At 36.0% G+C, this 14,123-nt stretch overlaps 2 protein-coding genes across 2 annotated transcripts; one reads left to right on the top strand and one right to left on the bottom strand.

The window, feature by feature from the left end:
- The first annotated feature begins 807 nt into the window (after positions 1 to 807).
- On the top strand, positions 808 to 1,824 carry LOC125191003 (auxin-responsive protein IAA20-like). The gene is made up of 4 exons (XM_048088459.1): positions 808 to 934; positions 1,012 to 1,229; positions 1,503 to 1,581; positions 1,675 to 1,824. The coding sequence occupies exons 1-4, from the start codon at positions 879 to 881 to the stop codon at positions 1,730 to 1,732; spliced, it is 411 nt and encodes a 136-aa protein (XP_047944416.1). The 5' UTR covers positions 808 to 878; the 3' UTR covers positions 1,733 to 1,824.
- A 3,951-nt stretch (positions 1,825 to 5,775) lies between these two features.
- On the bottom strand, positions 5,776 to 12,198 carry LOC125186444 (pentatricopeptide repeat-containing protein At2g22410, mitochondrial-like). The gene is given in 3 exon segments (XM_048082811.1): positions 5,776 to 6,542; positions 6,545 to 6,873; positions 11,756 to 12,198. Coding segments are annotated over 3 exon segments (1,539 nt in total).
- Positions 12,199 to 14,123: the final 1,925 nt, after the last annotated feature.

The raw sequence follows: 14,123 nt of genomic DNA, 5'->3' as shown, positions 1-14,123 counted from the left end.
ACTCACAACTAATAATAGTAGTACATTTTTCTTTTATTTTGTGTCGTTCATAAAAATTACTAGTAATCATCTACTTTTGAAAAATTATCACTATTAAATTGGTTGGAAATTATTTTATAATAAAACTAATTTAATCTTTTGAAAAATTATCACTATTAAATTGGTTGTAAACTATTTTATAATAAAACTAATTTAATCTTTTGAAAAATTATCACTATTAAATTGGTTGGAGACTATTTTATATTTAATCAATTTGAATTTCACAAAAGGATATCACATTTTTTTTTTTTGAAAAAAATGTTCTCCCCAACATTAACATTTATGTAAAAGTATATTTTCTCAATCACTTAAAATCTCATGATATCACATCTACCACGAAAAGGGGGGAGTACAACATTATTAACAATAAGCAAGTTAATTTGATTAATTGAATAGGTTGGCTTCACTTACCAATATTGTTAAACATTGATGAAATTGGGCCGACCTAAAAGAGGTAGTCGTTATTAATAGTAACAAAACGTTGTTGGTGTTGGGCGCAATTGAGAAGTGAGGGACACGCATTCAATAAGTGCTGCTTTAGCACACAACAAAATCAAATATTACATATATTATTAAAATTTAAAAAAAAAAACATAAAGAAGAGGAAAGAGGAAAGAGGAAAGAGGAAAGAGAAAGAGTGATTCGGCAATTGGAGCATTTGGGTCGGCTAAAAGTCTGGCATTGATGCTGACAATATGTTGCCCACATCTCCACTTCATCTTCAAATCATCACCAATTCACCATATATATATATATATATATATATACACACACCAACCCTCACTCTCTCACATAACCTCATTATCATCTCTCTTACTTACATTTGATTTCAATTCACAATGGAGCTCCAATTGGAACTCTCCCTTTCAACCCGACCCGGCCCAAATGTGAACAGGTATGTCTATTTTCATTTCTTTCTTTTTATAGGAGTATGAATAATAATTTTGCTGTTTGGGGTGATACTATATATAGGGTGAATAACAAGGACGGATATGTGGTTGGTTGGCCGCCGGTGAGGAGTTGGAGGAAGCAGGTGTGGCAGCGCAACCGGCGCGGCGGCGGGAGGGCGGCGAATTCGTTGTACGTCAAAGTGAAAATGGAAGGAGTTGGGATTACAAGGAAGATTGATTTGAGCCTCTTTTGCTCCCATCACTCGCTTGCTAACACTCTCATTGCCTTGTTTCTAAAAGGTAACTTCAAATACACTAATTCTACTTCTAATTTTGATCTTCATTTAACTATTGTATTATACTAGTATATCAAAGTTGAAATTGCTTCGACATGGCTACTTGACACACTTTAAAATATCAATTTGTAGGACTGCTAATTTATCAATTACCATTTAATTTAACTAACACGTCTATTACTAGCAGTAGCCACGTCATTTTAATTCAAGAAAAATTACAATAAACTAATATTTGGAGGAAAATGAAAATTGGTATGTGGTGCTGGTGCTGGTGCAGGTGAAGAAAATGTGGCGTACAAAGTCATGTATCAAAACGAGGAAGGTGAATGGCAACGAGCAAAAGATGTGACATGGGAGTAAGTTGAAAACTAGAATTACTTTTTTCGACTGTTTTTTTTTTATTAATTAAAATTAGCAGCTTTTGATTTTATTAATTTTGTTGGTTGCAGATGTTTCATCAAGTCAGTGCGACGCTTGAAGTTGGAGAAGAATGGCATTTTATTGTAGTTGTGAATTGTGATAGATGTTTTATTTCAGTTATCAGCTTATATATGTTAATAAAAGTAACGGTGAATATTAATGATGAGTTAATTACCCTACCGAATTGTTCCTCTGATAGTACTAGAATGCTTGTTTGTTTTTGGTAATGCTAGAATGCTTGCTTTCAATTGACTTCAATTGCATAAATAGGACATCAAAATCTATTTGCTGTAGAGAATAAATCAGTGTAGTGAACATACAGTACTGTAATATACTTATATAAACATTCAAGAAATGAGAATGTAATTTACAAATAATTCAATGTTTAATCAAAACCCAACAAATATTTTTTGTCGATTTTGATAGTGCGATTCAAAGTTAAATGACCACTGTCTATTTCAAGTTCAAATTTTACATTTTTTCATGCTGGTAATTGTGCGCAATAGTAATTTACAAATAAACCGGTGTGATCGGCTGAATTTACCATGCGTGTTTGATGCGTATTTACTTTGGTATCTCAAAACCTTCAATTCCAAATTTATTTTTGATATCACATAAATATTTGGATTTAAAATGATATTACAATTTTAAATTTTCTCTATTTAATAGTGTAAGTAAATAGTATTAAATTAAATACGTCTAAAACACACACTCACATGTCCTGCAACACACCACAATCACAGAAACAACCATAACAGAATCTTAAAAATATGCGAAAACAGTACCATAAAATTGCATAATATAGAAATACAATTATAAAAATATTTAATTATAAAACAATGATAAATTTTGATTTCTTGTTCACTAAATAAAGATCTTGAAATTAGAATGCATTTCTATATTAACTATTTAATTTTGCAAAGAAAAAATATAGAATTGAATTAAAATAGTGCGTATATCTTCAAACTCAGTTCTATAAAATTATAATTACATACAATATCAATTTTACTGTATCAAACACATCTTACAGTAATTACCGGACTGCTTTTAGTTTCTTCATCAAGTTCTGTGATATACTCAAATTGGAAGCTATAGGAAATACTCTTTCGGTCATAAATTCAATATTTCATTTTGATTTAACGTGAGCATTAAGAATACATAAAGAAAAAAAATCAAAAAATAAGTGAAATATGAATTGTAGTTTCATATTATTAATTATAATTATAATTATAGTTAAATGCATGTGAAATGTGGTTAGTGAAATATGAAATTCATTCATTTAAAATAATAAAAATAAAATATATGGAGTAATATTTAATACTAATAAATATCTAATGAGGGTAGGAATGTCAATCGGGCCAGCCCACCGGGTTTCGTGCCAACCCTATTCGAGTTGCGGGTCAATCGAGTGCGGGCTAATCGAGCTGTGATTTTTTCGGGTTATAGAAGTTCAACCCTAACCCTAAAAGCTCGGATTTCGGGCTAGCCCAGCGGGCTAATCGGGTTGCTATCGATAAAATTAACATGCGTACAATCCAATAAATAATGGTGAAAATTAGCTATATTTATAAAATGTAAAATATTTAATTATGATAAATTTGAGATATATGCTTAAACTCAAACATAAACATGATCAAATACTAATATTTGAGATTTATGCAAAATAAAACATAAACATTAAAAAATTTTAAAATATGTTTTAGAAATTTAAATATATTTTTTTAGTGAATTTGAATTTTCTAATTTATATATCTATTATTATGTTAATAAAAGTTTAATATATAAAATTGAAAGTTATTTTTTTAGTAATCTATATTATAAAATAACTAATGAAGTGTCGAATTAGAGTCAAACAAATAGAACAATAGAAATTTTATCGGATTTTCAGGCCAGCCCATCGGATTTTGGGGTCTAGCCCTAATGGGCTGAGGGTTAATCAGGTGCGGGCTAGTCGGACTGTAATTTTATCAGGCTAGAAATTTTCAGCCCTAACCTTATAAATTTGGCAGCTATTCGGGCTGACCCACGGATTGCGGGCTACATTAACATCCCTGGACGAGGGTTAATAATGACGGTATAACAAATAGTACTATAAAATATTTAATGAGGGGCGAAGGGTTAATGATAATTTGGCAGTTTTGATAATTTGGGCTTTTCTGTAAGGCCGACAAATGCAGCCAGCTTCTCGGCCCACCGACCGCAATTTACTATTTTTGGCATGTATCTTGATTATGTCGCAAATACTACTACTACTATTATAGAACCGATGTAAACTTTTTCTTATATTTGTCTCAAATAATGTCAATATTAAATCATTTGTATCTCAAAATCGTTAAGAGTATCCTAAAAAGTTGATGAGCTCGATTCTACAAAGTCTAGAAACTTAATAATAAAACATACATAATAAAAGAATTTAATATTTTATTTTTTAGATCAATTTATAACTTCATTAATTTAAAATAAATTATATATTAATTATTTTGCAATAATTTAAAAACAATTACTACTAGAATTTTAACTTAAATATTTGCATATTTAAGGAATTTTTTTTTTTACTAAGTATGTATAATTAATTCAAATCAAACTTGATATCATATCGCAATCTGACATAAAGTATATTATTTCTTTCTTATTGCCACATAATAATATAGTACTACATTTGTCCCAGTTAAGATGACCCCTTTTTTTAACGTATTTTGAAAAAATTATAATAAATATAGTTAAAGTGGAGAGAAATTAAAGTAAGAGGTAAAATATTTTTAATTAAATTTGAAATTTAAAAATATTATGTACGTATATAATTTATATACATTTATCTTGGTTCAAAATTTATATAGAAACGGATCATATTGACATAGTTGGTGCACGTTGTTAGGATGTTTGTCTGAATAAATTAAAATCAAATCGGGCGTTAACCACCTTGTCTTGCCAATTTAAAGTTCCACACCTTCAAATGAATAATAACCATAACAATATTTAGGTCCAAAAAGACAAATTTTGTCCCTTGTTTTCATTTATTTAATAAACTCAGGCATCGTCATTTTGAAGGAAGTAAAATTATTTTATTTTTTGCTAGTATTTCACAACAAAATTCGTTAGTTCCAAGTTTGATACCATTTTAATACTAAAATTAAATCTCAATTTTCTCGTGACATGGTAATTAAAATATAGTAAAGTTGACATTTTAAAAAAACACTTACTACTTAATAATCGAACACTTCACGATATACGAAGCTTTAAAATTGAAAATACTCCCATTTCATAACTTGAAGGGAATATTGAAAAATGAAAATTTAGGGCCGAGCGGAAGAAGAGCTAGGCTACCAAATTATTACTACTAGTATTGTTATTTACTCATTTATTACTCCTGCATTGCAAATATAGTTAGTACTGCTGCAATATAAAAAAAATTAAAAATTTAAATAAAATAAGTAATAGATAAATTTTATTCTGGTCTTTAAGAAATTTTATCGAAAAAACATTTTGTACTTCAGTAAAAATATATCTTAATTCACTAAACTATGCTTATAATACTACTTCATTCCAAAATGTAGTTGGGGCATTTTATTTGGACACGAAATTTAAGAAATTAATATGTTAAAGGTCGAGATAGTAAAGAAAGAAATAAATAAAGTAAGAAAGAGGAAGAGAAAGTAAAATGGAGTTAAAAGATTAAGTTTTTTTTTTCAGAAAAAGAAATGATCCATCTACCTTGAAGCAATCTAAAAAAAAATACAACTCAACTACCTTGGGATAGATAGAATATTAAAATATATTCCTTTCGTCTCATGTAAGATGACACATTTATGAGTTAATACGGGATTTTAGGAGTTTTGTATGTTTAATTGAAAGAGAAAAAAAAAGTTGGCGAAAGTATTAGATCAAAAGTGTTGAATATTTTAATTTGAAAAAGAAAAAAAATTGTTAATATAGTAATTAAAGAGAAAGCTATTTTATTATTTTTGAAAATAGATATGTTATCTTAATTGCGTTACACTACAAAGAAAAATGCATAGCAGAGACAGAAAGAACATATAAAATCACTTGATGATAAAATAAACAATTTAAGATTCATATAGAAATGAAGTTAATTACTCCTAATAACAATACCTCACATAAAAATGATAATCTCAAGATGCTTGCAAGAAAAGATTTGTATCTACTCTTGAATGCTCAATCAAGCCATTCAAAACAATCACTATGTTGTCACTAACATAGTGTTGAGAAGATTCAGCAAGGAACTCATGAAAACCACCATTCACTTCAATCCAACTGCACCCAGGCATTTTCTTAACTCTTTGCTCTCTCATCATCTTCATCGCGCTCACAGCCTCGTCCCACCTATTCTTGGAGCGATAGATGCTGAAAAGGAGCACGTAAACAGCATCATCATTGGGATCCAGTTCAAGCACCTTCTTCCCTGCCACTTCAGCTAGTTCGAAATTCCCATGTTGGAGACAAGCAACCAGAAGGGATCTCCAGATCACAGCGTCTGGCTTCATAGGCATCCGCTCAACCAACCACAAGGCCTTCTCCAAACGTCCTGCTCGGACAAAGAGATCTACCATACACCCGTAATGCTCAATCCACGGCTTAATTTGGTAGCTATTTACAAATCTTTCAAACAATCTCTCTCCTTCACTAACTAGTCCTCCATGGCTGCAAGCGGACAAAACTGATAGAAAAGTAACTTCATTTGGAATCAGCCCTGATTCGACCATTGAATCGAAAACAACGAGGGCGTCTTTGCCCCTTCCGTTGAGTGCCAAACCAGATATCATAATGCTCCATGAAAACAAATCTTTCCTCCCCATGCTATCAAACAGCTTTATAGCTGAATCAAGATTCCCACTTTTTCCATACATGTCCATCAACCCATTATTCACGGTAACATCCGAAGCGACCCATGGCGTTTGTTAATATATCCATGAACTGAACTTCCAAAATTCAGCGCCCCAATATCGGCACAAGCAGAAAGCAGAGCAACAACAGTGAAAGTAGTGGGATTGCAATAATGCTCTCCAACATCTTCGTGTCTCATCTTCATGAACAACTCCAATGCCTCGAGAGAATTCTTGGTGCGAACGTGCCCTACAATCATCGCAGTCCAAGAGAAGACATTTTTCTGCGGCATTTCATCAAAAATCTTTTGAGCTGAATCCATATCACTATTTACAATATATCCGTTTAGTAAGGTGGTCCAAATAGCCACGTCTTTATAATCCAGTGTTGGGTTTTGGTGACTGATCCATTAAAGTGGGCCATGTCAGTTGGGCCTGAGACTTGGCCCAAGGCAGTAGAGTTAGGTGAAACAGAGCTAACCAGCTCATTCAGTTGCAACGGTAAACATCGAAGAGTTTTTCCCCCTTTTCTTCTTTGTTGTATATAGAGAGAATTCTAGAGTGAATCTCGTTAATTTCACAATCCAAGATTAGCTAGCTAAGTGAGTGTTTCACAGTCGAGAGGAATTCTTCGATTGAGTAGATAGCTTGAGAGATTGTGTGTTGTAAACTGTTTTTGATTGTGTTCGGAATAAAATCATCTCCCCTTCGTCCGTGGATGTAGATCTGTTGAAGATCGAACCACGTTAAATTCTTGCGTCGTTTTCTTGTTCTTTGCTGAATCAAGATCAACAAATTGGCGCCGTCTGTGGGAAACGATGACGATGCCAAGAATTGAAGCAGAAAAGTTTACCGGCCACAACGATTTTGGGCTTTGGCGTATCAAGATGAAGGCCTTGTTAATCCAACAAGGGTTAGCCGATGCTATCAAATCGAAATCGCCGGTGATCGAGGAAGGAGCAGATGAAAAGGTTGCGGCGAAGAAGCGAGAGATCTGGGAAAAGGCGCACAACGCCATTGTTCTCTGCCTTGGGGATAAAGTCCTTCGAGAGGTCGCGAAGGAGACTACTGCGATGGGTGTCTGGGCGAAGCTAGAGACTCTATACATGACGAAGTCTCTCGCGAATCGCCTTTATATGAAGCAGCGTCTATACTCCTATCGGTTTCTTGAATCTAAGCCGATGGGAGAACAACTCGATGAATTCAATAAGGCCATCGATGACCTTGAAAATATAGATGTCAATCTTGAAGACGAAGACAAGGCCATTTTACTTCTGAATGCACTCTCGAAGTCCTTCGATCATCTGAAGGATGCCATGTTGTATGGTAGAGAGAAGGCCATTACTCTTGATGAAGTGCAATGCGTTTTGAAGGCCAAGGAATTGCAAAGAACCTCTACAATTGCGAGTTCTGATCAAGCTCCAGAGGCTCTTGTTGTAAAGAAATTCAAGCCAAAGAAGCAGTTCAAGGGAAAGGAGAATCAAGGTTCTAAGCCCCACAATCCCAATCAAAAGTCTGGGGATGAACCTAAGGAGACAAGAAAGTGTCATTGGTGTCAAAAGCCCGACCATCTCAAGAAGAATTGCTATGCTTGGAAGAGAAAACAATCTGAGGGCAACAATGATCAGAATACGGCTGACTGCACGGCTGAATTGGAACCTGCACATGTGATGAATGTGGCAGAGAAGCAGATTTCAGACTCATGGATCATGGACTCTGGATGCTCGTTCCACATATGCTCACACAAGGATTGGTTCGAGGATCTCACAGAAGCTGATGGAACTGTGTTGTTAGGCAACAATCAGGTAAGTACTATTAAAGGGATTGGAAATATTCGCTTTAAGGTGCATGATGGGTCGGTTATATTGTTAACTGGAGTAAGGTTCATACCTAGTATAAAAAGGAATCTTGTTTCTTTGGGCATGCTAGAATTGAAGGGATATTCCTTTGTGTCTTCTGGTGGATGTATGAGAGTCTTGTCTGGGAATACTATTGTTATGATGGCAGAACAGGCTCTATTATCTTAATGCTGATGTTGTTACTGGTAGTTCTTCCTTCACTATGGATTCTAGTTTGGCTTTGTGGCACAAGAGGCTTGGACATGTTGGAGAGAAAGGGTTGAAGGAGCTGGTTAAAAGGGGTATTTTCACCTGTAGTGATCAAGAAAGTGTAAAACTATGTGAGTCTTGTTTGCTGGGGAAGGGGAAGAAGCTGCCCAATGGTTCTGGAAAACACACTTCAACAAGGCCACTGGATTATTGTCATAGTGATCTCTGGGGTCCCAGTTCAGAGAAGTCAACAGGTGGGGGAAGATACTTCTTAAGTATCATTGATGATTTCAGCAGGAAGGTCTGGGTGAGGATCTTAAAAGAAAAATCAGAGGCATTTGAGAGTTTCAAGATATGGCACAAGGCTGTTGAAGTTGAGAAGGGATATGGGCTCTAGTGTTTGAGAACAGATAATGGCTTGGAGTTCTTATCCAAGGAGTTTGACTCTTTCTGCAAGTCCAAAGGTATCAAGAGACACAGGACTGCACCAGGTAACCCTCAGCAAAATGGGACTGCAGAGCGTATGAACCGAACATTGTTAGAGAGAGTGAGGTGCATGATGTTCACCTCAGGTGCACCAAAGAGGTTTTGGGCAGAGGCTGTTTCCACCGCAGCAAAACTCATCAATAAATGCCCGAGCTCAGCCATAGACCATGACACTCCAGATAATAAATGGTATGAGAATCTTGGTGGATATCAAAGGCTAAGAGTTTTTGGTTGTATAGCTTTTGCACACATCAAACAGGGCAAGTTGGAGCCTAGAGCTCTAAAATGCATTCTTCTGGGATATCAGGATGGAGCAAAGGCCTATAGGCTATGGTGCACTGAAGCTGGAAGTCAAAAGATAATAATTAGCAGAGATGTAGTTTTTGATGAGTCAACAATGCCTTTCAAGGCCAATGCTCAGACTCATTAACCTCAGCAAGATCTAATACAACCAGAGTTTGATTTTGAGCAGAATGCTGCTCAGGTGGAGGAGGATGTTCTTCCAAATGAAGATGCTGAGATTTCTGGTTCTGCTGATTTACCTCTCAGCCCCCCCACCCTGACAATGAAGATCTTAGTGATTATTTGGTGGCCAGGGACAGAACAAGGATGGAGATAAGGCCACCTACTAGATATAGGGATGCTGATTTTGTCTATTATGCGTTGTGTGTTGCTGAGGAACTCGAGATCTCTGAGCCCAGTACATATAAAGAGGCAATAGGAAGCAAGGACAAGCAGAAGTGGATACAAGCAATGAATGAAGAAATAGATTCCCTCTTGAAAAACAAAACCTGGATACTTGTTCTGAGGTCTCAAATCCACCAGAGACCAATTTCTTGCAAATGGATTTACAAGAGAAAGGTGGAGGCTTCTGAGAATGACAATGTCAGATTTAAAGCAAGATTGGTGGCAAGGGGTTTTACACAGGAAGAAGGAATTGATTACACAGAGGTCTTCTCACCTGTTGTGAAGCACAACTCCATCAGGATCCTATTAGCAATTGTGGCCAAAAAGAATTGGGAACTCCAGCAGTTGGATGTTAAAACAGCATTCTTACATGGAAAGTTAGAGGAGACCATCTATATGGAGCAGCCACAAGGCTTCATAAAGTCAGGAGATGAGGATAAGGTTTGTTGTCTAAAGAGGAGTCTCTATGGCCTCAAGCAAAGTAGCAGGCAATGGTACCTAACTTTTGACAAACAGATGGAGAAAATGGGATTCAAGAAGTCTGCATTTGACAATTGTGTCTACATAAGGCATAAAGGTGGGACTGCTGTAGCCTATCTACTGCTTTATGTAGATGACATGCTTGTGGCAGGGCCAAGCAAGACTGAGATTAACCAGGTGAAGGCTGATTTGGAGCAAGCTTTTGAAATGAAGGATCTGGGGAATGCCAAAAGGATACTTGGCATGGATATCATCAGGGAAAGAAACACCAGGAAGCTATGGCTGATGCAGCATAGCTATATCAAGAAGATGTTGATGAAATTCCAAATGATTGATTCAAAGAAGGTGTCAACACCAACAAGCCAGCACTTCAAACTATCTGTCAGTCAAAAGCCATCCTCTGATATGGAAAGGAAACAGATGTCTAAGATCCCTTATGCAAGCATTGTGGGGAGTATAATTTATATGATGTTGTGTACTAGGCCTGACTTATCTCATGCCATCAGTTTGTGCAGCAGATTCATGGCAGATCCGGGCTATGAACATTGGCAGGCTCTGAAGTGGATCATGAGGTATTTGGTGGGCACCCAGGATCTTGGCTTGTTGTTCTGTACAAAGGATGGTGAAGATGGGCTCATTGGTTACTGTGATTCAGACTATGCAGCTAATATTGATAGCCGGAAGTCTCAGTCTGCATATTTGTTCAAGTTGTATGGGACTGCTGTGAGTTGGAGATCCAATCTCCAGTCAGTGGTGGCTCTCTCCACAACGGAGGCTGAGTATATTTCTATGGCTGAGGCAGTCAAGGAGGCTAAATGGCTAAAGGGAATATTGACAGACTTTGGAGAAGAGCAAGGTGCTGTGACAATACTCTGTGACAACAACAGCGCTATTAGTTTGGCTAAGCACCAAACTTTTCACGAGAGGAGTAAGCACATTGATGTCAAGCTACACTTCGTGAGAGATGAAGTTGGGAAAGGTGTTGTGACAGTGAGGAAGGTTCATACATCAGAAAATGCACCAGACATGATGACAAAGGCTTTGCCGAGTGCCAAGTTTGAGCATTGCTTGGACTTGGTTAGTTTGGTTGCTCGGAGGTAAGGGGACTTAGATGAAGGTGGAGATGATTGATGGATGCAGTCAAGGTGGAGCTTGTTAGGTTTTGGTGACTGATCCATTAAAGTGGGCCATGTCAGTTGGGCCTGAGACTTGGCCCAAGGCAGTAGAGTTAGGTGAAACAGAGCTAACCAGCTCATTCAGTTGCAACGGTAAACATCGAAGAGTTTTTTCCCCCTTTTCTTCTTTGTTGTATATAGAGAGAATTCTAGAGTGAATCTCGTTAATTTCACAATCCAAGATTAGCTAGCTAAGTGAGTGTTTCACAGTCGAGAGGGATTCTTCGATTGAGTAGATAGCTTGAGAGATTGTGTGTTGTAAACTGTTTTTTATTGTGTTCGGAATAAAATCATCTCCCCTTCGTCCGTGGATGTAGATCTGTTGAAGATCGAACCACGTTAAATTCTTGCGTCGTTTTCTTGTTCTTTGTTGAATCAAGATCAACATCCAGGCCATTGAAAACTCGGTTAGCTAAATCAAGCCTTTGATTTTTTCCATACATGTCGATCAACGCATTATGCACATTGGGCCTAGGATATTCTAGGCACTTTAACGCCATAGCGTGAATGGTTCTTCCATTTCTCAGATCCTTGCAGCGGGCGCAAGTAGAAAGAGCTGCAACTACGGAATGCGAGTCGGGTTTGGGGAAATTAGAGAAAACCAAATCGGAAAATATGGTGAGCGACTTTCTAGGTCGTTTGATATTGAGGTAAAGATTCTGAAGAGAGGTCCACGACCCCACATCTGGTTTAGGCATTTCATCGAATATCTTCCGTGCTTTGTTGAGTTTCGCATATTCGTTGAGAAGACTGCAACGGGTCCCCCATTTTGGCAATAGATTTTTCAGCTCAACAATTGGAGCAGCCTGGGATTTGTGGATATGTGTCTGTAGCATATATACAGAAGAAACAGCGGCAACAACAGGAGTTCAACTCAAAATCTGAACTAATTGGGTTCGATTTATATATAGGGAACCTTATCTGCCTTCGCGCGGGACTGCTCTAGTAGTGTGGGAATGGTGAAGAAAAGGGGATAATATAAAGAGAAATGGTTGGAGAGAGCGGCTGGATTTAAATGGTTATGTCCAATCTGGATTTAATTGATTGAGGCTGCAGATAATGTAAATGGTTTATGGCCAGATTAATTAAATCTCCAATTCAATTATAGCAAAAAAAAAAAATTAAAAAAAAAAATCTCAAGTTAAATAAAGATAAACATAGAAGAGAAATTGGTCTCTAAAACCATGAACTTTGCCCAAAATTTGGTATTTCCCATGAACTTTGAAATCGGTATATAATATCACGAACTTTGCATTTTGTTTGGTATTTCCCACGACATGTTTATTACTATATTTGACTAACTTACGAGGCTTTTATCATACTTGACACAATTAAATCAACGTGGTTTTCAACGTGACTTTTTATGCTACATGTTATGAACTTAAAAAATGGTTTCAAATATTATAAAACATATCACGGTTGCCTATGTTAAATAAGATTTTGATGAAAATATCTTATTTGAGTGAATTTGGGAAATACCAAACAAAATACAAAGTTCGTGATATTATATACCAATTTCAAAGTTCATGGGAAATACCAAATTTTGGGCAAAGTTCATGGTTTTAGAGACCAATTTCCCAACATAGAAATAGAATTGCGTATCATTTAGTATCCAACTCGAAACTAAATTCTACTCCCTCCATCCCACAAAAAATCCCACACTTGTGGGACAACACGGGATTTTAGGAGGTTTTGTTTTATGTGTTAGGTGGAAAGAGAAAATAGTAATATTTATATTAATATGAGAGAGAACTTTTTCTAAAAAATGAAATGTGACATCTTTTGTGGGACAAACTAAAAAAAGAAAATGACATCTTTTAAGGGACAGAGAGAATAGCTTTTATTCTAAATAGGGATTTTATGAGGAAAATAACATCGAGAAGTGAAGGACTAGTCCTACTACAAGTGATTGATTTCCCTTTTTGATTGTCGTGCTACAAGTGATTGATTTCTCTTACGAACAATAAATAAAACATTCACTCTACTCTCTCTTACTTTTTTTCTATCTATCTTACTTTATTATCTTCACTTAACTCAATGAATATCATTTTCTTATATCCTGACTCAAAAGAAATCAATCACTTATATTTTAGGAAAATTTGAACTTGTGTTCGTTGTCTATTTAAATGGTGTTGTCTTGCCATAAATGTTTTATGTATGACGCGAGTTGCGAGACAGCCCGCCACCTGCCCCTCCCCCCGGGCCACGAGACGCGACGGAGCACCTGCATCGGTGTCTCGATGCGGTCTCGTCTTGCCGGGATGAGACCGAGCCCGCATCGAGACACCGATGCGGATGCTCTAACCCTTATTAAGTACTAGGAAGATGGGAGAAAGTCGCGAGAAAACCGAGCCTCGCCAATAAATCTAGAAACTAGAGTTTGCAGAAATAAAATAAACGATAAAATAAGTAGAGCAAAATATGTTATTTCATTGATTGATTAAAAAAATAACAATAATTCTATTCATAATACTAATAAATGAGCAACACAAAAGATATAAAAAAGATACGCTAAATCAATACTAAAGTAAATAATAGAGATATAGGAATGTTAAAGATTTGCTCGTATCATATTGACATAGTTGGTGTCCAATAGGTCACGTCGTTAGCATTTTTGTCCGAAAAAATTAAAATCAAATCGGGCGTTAACAACCTATCTTGCCAAATTTTGTCCCTTGTTTTTATTTATGTAATAAACTCAGGCATCGTCATTTTGAAGGAAGTAATATTATTTTATTTTTTTCTATTTCACAATAAAATT

This window comes from Salvia hispanica, chromosome 5 (genome assembly GCF_023119035.1).
Source record: "Salvia hispanica cultivar TCC Black 2014 chromosome 5, UniMelb_Shisp_WGS_1.0, whole genome shotgun sequence".
NCBI classification, from domain to species: domain Eukaryota; kingdom Viridiplantae; phylum Streptophyta; class Magnoliopsida; order Lamiales; family Lamiaceae; genus Salvia; species Salvia hispanica.
Note: the sequence above shows the minus strand (reverse complement) of the source record. Positions and strands in the feature narration are given on the sequence as shown.

Excerpts from the sequence above, each read along its gene's own strand:
- LOC125191003 (XM_048088459.1), top strand. The coding sequence starts at position 879 with ATGGAGCTCCAATTGGAACTCTCCCTTTCAACCCGACCCGGCCCAAAT. Across the intron at positions 935-1,011 it reads CCCGGCCCAAATGTGAACAG|GGTGAATAACAAGGACGGAT; the intron begins GTATGTCTATTT and ends TACTATATATAG. Across the intron at positions 1,582-1,674 it reads GCAAAAGATGTGACATGGGA|ATGTTTCATCAAGTCAGTGC; the intron begins GTAAGTTGAAAA and ends TGTTGGTTGCAG.